Below are 8,305 nucleotides of genomic sequence, written 5' to 3' on the forward strand. Positions count from 1 at the left end.
TAAAATATATTAAAATAGAAACTGTTATATTAAATTGTAATCATATTTTATAATATTTTACAGTTTTTACTGTATTTGTGATCAAATAAATGCATCCTTGATGAGCATAAGATACTTCTTTCAAAAACATACTTCTGTATGCCTAAATACGACTGGAATTTGAAATCATATAACGGAAGCATTACCACCAACATCCAGAACTGTGTGAAAGGATTGGAGGTATAGAAGTCATGTAGCCTGCAGCTTAGCGCCACAGAACTCTCAGTACTCTATTGAAAGACATCCAGGGATAAAGTGAAAACAGGCCTAAAGGTCTTTTCCTGATACTCTGACGCGGCTCTGGTAATTGAGGATTGTATCCAACTGGGAGAGGAGGGTTTACTGTTAATGACTACATGCCTTAATTAGCCATTATATTAACTGACTTAGAAATAATCCACTTTAATGAGCAACAAAAAGTTCATCTGGGACACAAGATTAGACTTTTGATGTCCAGTGTTAACTACACATTCATCCAAACCAGTGCTACAAATGCAGAGATATTTTAAAGATCTCTCACCTGCATGATGCATGGATGGGTCTGTGGGATTTCTTTGGATGAGGGCTAGCCAATAAGTGACTGTATTATAATATAATATATCTGAAATGGGATGCTGCTCCAAAAGCACAAATTATATATTACATTTTTATAACAACAAAGAATCTCGTCAGTAGCTTTTAGTTTGAAAATTCCAGTTTGTGGTATGTTGAGGTTGCGACGCTGTGTTGATTCTGGCTTCACAATCTCGCGCTCGCTCTCATTGATCAGAACTCGAGTCGCGCTTTATGGTGAGTGAAAGAAAAGCTGAAATTTAAAGTTTGTCATCACCGTTTGACGCGTGCCACTTTGACCATAAACAAATCTCATGTTTACTCGATATTTTTCTGATTTATTTACAACTGTAATTAAATGCTTTATAGAGTTGAGATTATATAATTTCGAAATTGTTACATTTATTTTATCAGCACTATCCTGAATTTTGTTACAAGTATTTCCATTTTGCTTAAATGTGTTGTTGTATTTTGTTTGTTCAAGTTTTTGGATAATGGCCAGTGTTGAATTCATCAAAGACCTTTGTACTCCAGCGCTGGTTATTGACCTGGATAAAGTGAAAAGAAATGCTGAAGGCATGCGGGAGCGCTTCCAGAAACTGGGGGTCCAGCTCCGACCTCACATGAAAACACACAAAACACTGTAAGATTCTCATGTCAACAGCACTATTGGATCTATTGAATGATTCCATTTGAAAATGCTCAAATATTTTGCTTGCAAAATACTTTTATAATATGTTATTATAGGTTACATTCACTGGTTCACTAGTCATTTTGGAAATATGTATTAGGACACTTAAAGGAATAGTTCACCCAAAAAATGAAAATTATCCCATAATTTACTCAAGCCATAATAGATGTATATGACTTTCTTCTTTCAGCCGAACACAATCGCTGTTATATAAAAAAAAAAATCCTGATTCTTCCAAGCTTTATAATGGGAGTGAATAGTGCCCGAGTTTTTAAAGCTCCAAAAAGTGCATTCATTCATCATAAAAGTAATCCATACGACTCGAGTGGGTTAATAAAGGCCTTCTGAAGTGAAGCGATGTGTGTAAGAGCCATTATGCTCTATTTAAATGTCTCTTGTAGTTCCACTGGGAAAAATTGGGTGGAGTATGGGTTTTATTTTGGTATATAGGTAACCAGAGAGCAAGAAACGTCAGGTGTAATGAACGAGGGAAGCAAACCATTTTTGACCGTGTCAGGATCATGTAAGGACATGCTAACTGGTGATTGCAAGGTGTTTGAGCATCAGAACTGAGACAAATAAAGTAGATAAATGCAGTACTGGACTGGAAGTGCATTTGTTTGGAGCCACGCGTCAGTTAGCCCTAAAAACATCCCTAAGTGACAAGACGGTCATTTGTCGCTACAATGTGTTAAAAACTTTATAAACTATAATCACTAGCTTCTGTCAACGGCCGTACGCACGTTCAAGAGAGAGTCGAGTTCCAGCGGAAGGGTGACCTCTGACCTGACCCGACGACTTCTCTTATATCAAAATTCTCTGACATTTTTCTTTAAAACTTCTCTTTTTAGACTTCTTATTCATGATCGGCTTTTTGTTTTACTCTATTTTCTGCGCACCCGCATTCATCAATTCTCACCTAAACTTACGCTACATGTAGCCATACGTACGCTACATCACTCGCGTACGGCCGTTACCGGATGCAACTGATTATAGTTTAAAATATGAGTAGTTTTCTTACAAAAACCCATCACTTTGCTTCAGAAGGCCTTTATTAACCCGCTTTTTGGAGCTGTGAAAACTCGCCACTATTCAATAGTTTCAATTCACAGAATATTCTTTATTTATATATATATATATATATATATATATATATATATATATATATATATATATATATATATATCAAACCAAGTTGCATTTATTTGGAATAATTTAACAAACACTTTTTAAACAAATAATTTCTCATAAGATACAATAAGATTCCATTTGTTAACATTAGTTGATTCATTAGTTCAATTAGTAAATACTTCTAATGCCCTTTCCCCCATTTAATCATTAAATCATTGTTGTCTCATCTTGAATGTTACATGTCTGTTGTTTTCAGGGAATGTGCGGACATCATGACAGGAGGCTCTCGTCGTTGTATCGTGGTTTCTACTCTAGCTGAGGCATCATTCTATGCTGACAATGGCTATGATGATATACTGTACGCATACCCACTGCCATTTGATAAAGTGGAGCACTGTGCTGAGCTATCTGAGAGACTTTCTCTATTCCACATCCTAGTGGACAACCGCCTTGCCCTACAGGAACTTAAGAGGAGACCTCTGAAGCAGGGGAAAGTCTGGAAGGTGTGGATGAAACTGGATTGTGACAATGGGAGAGGTAACACTTAAAGAGGGAGTTCACCAGATGTTTGAAGTGTGGTTTTGGGGTGTACTGCAATAAGATAAGTTTGTTTTGTGTTTCGACAGCGGGTGTTCCTCACTTTGACCCAGCTGCGCTGAAACTTGCCCAGGAGGTTTCAGATACTGCAGGGGTGGAGCTGACAGGAATTTACGCCCACTGTGGGAACACCTACGCCTGTCAGGGGGAGGAGCAAATCAAAGCTATTGCTCAGGAAACCACTACCATCACGCTGCAGTTCATGGAGAAGTATATGCAGACATCATCTATCGCTCAGTGAAAGTTTATCTTTGTATACACTGATCGTTTAGCAATACTAATAAATGTAATCCTCTGAAAAAAAGAATATTAATTATTATTATACATTTTACATTACACTATACTTTATACTATTGTGATCCCTAAGTTTAATTGTAACATTTAAAATGATTGATTTGAGTTTTTAGTGTTTTATTTTTAAATGATAACGTTTTATTTTTAAATGTATGTATTTTTTATTAAAACATTTATTTTTATTTTTAAATTATGACAAATTGCAAAAATTGCCAAGTCGTCAAATTGCTTTGACAACAAAGCAAATAAATGAACAGCACAAATGGAATCTTTTGCAAAGAAATTGATAAAAAATAAATATTTTTTATAATGTACGTTATAATATTTTGATGCCTAAATTCTCTTGTAGCAGTTAAAAATGACTTTTAAAATGATTTTTAATTTTTAATTTAGACCGCAAAGCATATCATTTTAAGCACTCTGATCATTTAGCAACACTAATAGATTTTATCTTTTGCAAAAAACATTAAAATTATAATTTATTTGTACACATTGCAATATACATTATAATATTGTGATCCCTAAATTCACTTTTAACATTTGAAATAATTCATTTTATTATTTTTATTGAACATTATCATCAGCTTACCATAATTTCGAAAATTTTAATATCAGTGCATCCCTTCTCAATATGCATTGATAGTGCTATTTCTACTATCCATAGGCTGAAGGCTGCTGGGATACACACCCCCAAATCCAGCATTGGCTCCACCCCTTCCTGTAGCCACCCAGTTCCAGACATGGCCAAGTTGAGTGAGGTGCATCCTGGGAACTACGTATTTTATGGTCCGCGTTGCCATGTTCTCCTGTTTAATCATTATAAGCAGTGATCAGTTCTCAGTTTGTTTGGAATCATAATATTATCTGTTGCACATCCAGACGTGCAGCAGTCCCTCGTTGGGTCCTGTAGACTTGAGGATGTTGCAGTACGTGTACTGACGCGGGTCATAGGTCACTATCCACACAGGAACCAGTTACTTGTAGACTGTGGGTGGACAGCTCTGAGTCATGATGGTGGGGGCCGCTTACCCACCGGATACGCCATCATTGAAGGACACCCGGAACTCAAGTAAGAGAACATTATGTGGATTTATATTCGATATGTCCTCATATATGTGGATATGAGAATTTTTTTCTAGGAATGCACAAATGCCACCATATCCATATTGCCAATACCATATCAGTTATTGGCAGATATTAGAGGGGTTTTTTTTGTGCTAATTTTCCATATTTTTCCATGTACTTTACTGTTCAAAAGTTTGGGGTCAGTAAGATTTTTTTGTGTACTTTTATTTGGCAAGGATTGAATTGATCAAAAGTGACAGTAAAGACATTGATAATGTCACAAACAAATAAATATATTTCAAATAAATGCTGAACTTTCTATATATCAAAGAAAAAATGATCATGGTTTACATAATGTTAAGCAGTACAATATTAGAATGATTTCTGAAGGATCATGTGACACTGTAGACTGGAGTAATGATACTGAAAATTTGTTTAGTCATCACAGGGATAAATTACGTTTTATAATATATTAAAATAGCCCAAATGTTATTTTAAGTAGTAATAATATTTCACAATATAATTTTACTGCGTTTTGAGCAAGTAAATGGAGCCTAAAAGACTTACAAACTTAAAAACAAAAGAAATCTAACAGACCCAAACATTTGATCATCTCACTCAGCACTTAAAATTAGTCTGTACAAACTAAAAATTTTACTACGAAATTTACTAACATATGTAAAGGTTGTCTTTGCAAATGTCAAGATAAATATTATTTTTTTCACACTGTAGATTATAATGTTGTGATGCCTAAATTCACTTGTTGCTAGTGGCGTCAAATCGATAATAATCACATCTAACATAAAAGTCTGTAAATATATTGTGTGTGTATGTATATATATATATATATATATATATATATATATATATATATATTATATTTACTAACTTTTATGTTAGATCCGGTTAATTGGGATTAATCTATTTGACAGCTCTACTTGTAGCATTTGTAGTGTTTTAAGTTATATAGACAGTATAGAATTTTTATATCAACCATTTATCAGTTATCAGCCATAACATAATTACCAACTTACTGTTATTGCCATGAATTTTAATCTTGGTGCATCCCTAGATTTTTCATTAAAGGGGTGGTTCAGGATTTTGGACATCGGACCTCATTTCCAAGTTAGCCTGGGTGTTATTAATCAGTGGAGACAGTTTTCATAAATTTTTATCCAGTCCTTCCAGTTGCATAGTTCTTCGGTGCTAGGCTAGTGCGAGTCAACGGTATCTGCTAACCTGCCATTAAAAACAGTTTTACCCACTCCACAGTACACCAAAAGCAATTAAATTATAACGCCAGACTATCGATGTAAGTGTCTGTGGAGAGAATAATGTTGAAATCAAACTACACTTTCATCGCATTACAATAGTTATACTTTGTTCCCTATAATGCGATCATTGAGATGCAAGAGTAGTTTGATTTCTAACATTATTCTCTCCACAGACACTTACATCGATAGTCTGGCGTTATAATTTATTTGCTTTTGGTGTACTGTGGAGTGGGTAAAACTGTTTGTAATGGCAGGCTAGCAGATACCGTTGACTCGCGCTAGCCACTGATAAATAACGCCCAGGCTAACTTGGAAATGAGGTCCGATGTCAAAAATCCTGAACCACCCCTTTAAGCCACCTATCTGCATTGAATTAAATCCATTCTGAAATATTAAAAACTAAGCAGTGACATCTCATAATCATTTTTTTACACGTTTAGATGTTGTTGTTGTTTTTACTTCCCAACAGTGGGAGTAGGAGGTTTTGTGAGTCAGAAGATATAAATAGCATGAAGGGTGTCGTCTGTTTTGCAGACTACTGTCTATGACTCAGGAACACGGCAGGGTGGAGCCCATCTCTGGAAAACTGGACTTCAAGCAGTTCCCGCTGGGGTCACTCCTCACACTCATGCCTTACCATGTGAGTTACTAACCTTCTCACTGCAACAAAGCACACACAGAAACACATAGTTTTCAACTGTATGAAAGGACGTTCTCCATTTGACCAAGCCATTTCTGGTGGTCTATCATTTTTATCCATGTGTTGTGCATCAAAGTGACCCTGTTATGCTTTTTCGGATATTACCCATGATGCATATAGCTGTTTGTGAATGTAAAAGTTCTGCAAAGTTTCAAAGATCAAAGTGCACCATAAAATTTATGGTTTTTAATGGAGTCATTGTCTCCTAAATGAAAGAACTGCCTGAAATGAGTCGTCAGTAATTCCAGTCTTACTTCTTCCACAAACCTATGTTGGTTTGTAATACATTTGCATAATGTCCACCTGAGGTCTTCATTGGCTGCTTGTGAACAACGTCGACTTTGACTCGCCTTCAAACACTGTAGTTGTAGCTGAGGCCTTGAATAGTTTGGTTTGTGTTGTCAAGAAGATGCTATTTTCTGCACTACTTAATATTCTTAATATTACAACAAAACGCATAATCCCAATACTATGCAAAATTATTAACATGACCAGGGCAGAATAAGAAAATATGTCCAATAATTAACTGCACAAAAACAAACATAAGCACAAACTTTTTTTTTTTGAGAGCACGCATTTAACATAGCCTGAGGGCTTGTCATACCATCAATCAATGTTGGCAACTGCACTTACCATTGTTTTCATTCCTGCTCCTTAATGCTAATTGAACATGGCACATCGGAATGCAATTAATGATTTATTTCCTTTCAAATTAAGAGCAGGTTGGTGAAAAGAATACCTAATTACTTGTATGTTTTGTTGACAGGCTTGTGCTACAGCTATGATGCATCCGGTCTATTTTGTCCATTCTAATGGGAAGATCATAGACACATGGAAACCCACTCGAGGCTGGTAAAAATCTCTACCAGAGGGACTGCGGTACAGCTAGGGACTGTTAGAAATGTTTAGGACTTGTAGCAACAGTGAATTTTGCTGTCAAAGGCAGGTGTCTATTAAAAACCATTATTAAAGGGTAACTAAACACTAAAACAACTTTTTTTAGTTAAGGATCTGTTAGAATGGAGCTTCATAAATGCTGTTCATTGATTCCAGTAAATTTTTTGACATTTGGGTTTAAAGTGTTTTAATTCCACAACATATGGTATAAAGTGCTGCCCTCTTCTGGTTGAACGGTGGCTACTGCAGTTGTATTTTCCTATTGGATGTTTGCGGTGGTTCGTGACGCAGCGGTTGTTGGTGACGTAGGCAGGTTCCATACAAAGAGATGCATCTCAGGTGCACGCCCCCTCCGCTGGGCTCTGCCCAATTTTCCAGCATTTTTCAAACATTGCCAGTGGGTGGAGTCAGGCTCTGACCAGGGGTTTAGTTACCCTTTAAGAGCTTTTTGTTCATGAGCCAAGTGCATTATGAGTTGGAAGCATGGCAGTTTTGTCGTTGAGGAGCACTCATTGTTGAAAATGTAAGATACAAGCAAAATAGCCTTTGTGTTAACTGGAAGGATTACATTGGATTTACAATGTATTCTTCTTTGCTTCTTCAAATGCCTAAAAGACTACAATATTCTCTGCAGACTAATGAAAGACTGATTACTTCTTTGTATCTGAAAGAACTTGCATGCAGTATGTTTTATGGACTTAAAAATACTTTTGGGGAGATTTGAAATGTCTGAATTTCTGCTTTTTACAAAATGTTAACAACATGCACCTCAGTTTGTAATAAAATCCTCTACCACAGTGGTAATCAGATGCTATAATTTCCTTTTGTTTTTATGTTCCAAATTGAAGTATTCTCTTTAAAATACAATAAAGCAGTAGAGGGTAAGACGGTTAATAATAAAATAAGCTTTTTGTTAATGGATGTTCCTTCAACTTTGGACACTTTTGGCCCTGTGGACTTTAAGAAAATAATCTCTATTAAAACTTTTTTCCAAAAGCACATTTACAGCCAATAGAGGATCATTTCGTCAATTCTGTCTTTAAGTATATAGATCCAATTAAAAAA

The 8,305-nt window shown here is 35.7% G+C and overlaps 1 protein-coding gene across 1 annotated transcript; it reads left to right on the forward strand.

The window, feature by feature from the left end:
• The first annotated feature begins 431 nt into the window (after window positions 1–431).
• Window positions 432–8,047, forward strand: LOC143711783 (D-serine dehydratase). Its single transcript, XM_077203766.1, has 9 exons — window positions 432–828; window positions 1,076–1,234; window positions 2,670–2,950; window positions 3,040–3,220; window positions 3,969–4,090; window positions 4,184–4,373; window positions 6,178–6,283; window positions 7,110–7,316; window positions 7,685–8,047. The coding sequence occupies exons 2-8, from the start codon at window positions 1,086–1,088 to the stop codon at window positions 7,197–7,199; spliced, it is 1,119 nt and encodes a 372-aa protein (XP_077059881.1). The 5' UTR covers window positions 432–828; window positions 1,076–1,085; the 3' UTR covers window positions 7,200–7,316; window positions 7,685–8,047.
• The last annotated feature ends 258 nt before the right edge of the window (window positions 8,048–8,305 follow it).

The sequence above is a fragment of the Siphateles boraxobius genome, unplaced genomic scaffold (assembly GCF_051911475.1).
Source record: "Siphateles boraxobius isolate OS27281-9 unplaced genomic scaffold, OSU_SipBor_1 5, whole genome shotgun sequence".
In the NCBI taxonomy this organism is placed as follows: domain Eukaryota; kingdom Metazoa; phylum Chordata; class Actinopteri; order Cypriniformes; family Leuciscidae; genus Siphateles; species Siphateles boraxobius.

Coding starts and splice junctions, on each gene's coding strand:
- LOC143711783 (XM_077203766.1), top strand. CDS start 1,086: ATGGCCAGTGTTGAATTCATCAAAGACCTTTGTACTCCAGCGCTGGTT. Junction 2,951..3,039: donor GGATTGTGACAATGGGAGAG/GTAACACTTAAA, acceptor GTGTTTCGACAG/CGGGTGTTCCTCACTTTGAC. Junction 6,284..7,109: donor TCACACTCATGCCTTACCAT/GTGAGTTACTAA, acceptor TTTTGTTGACAG/GCTTGTGCTACAGCTATGAT.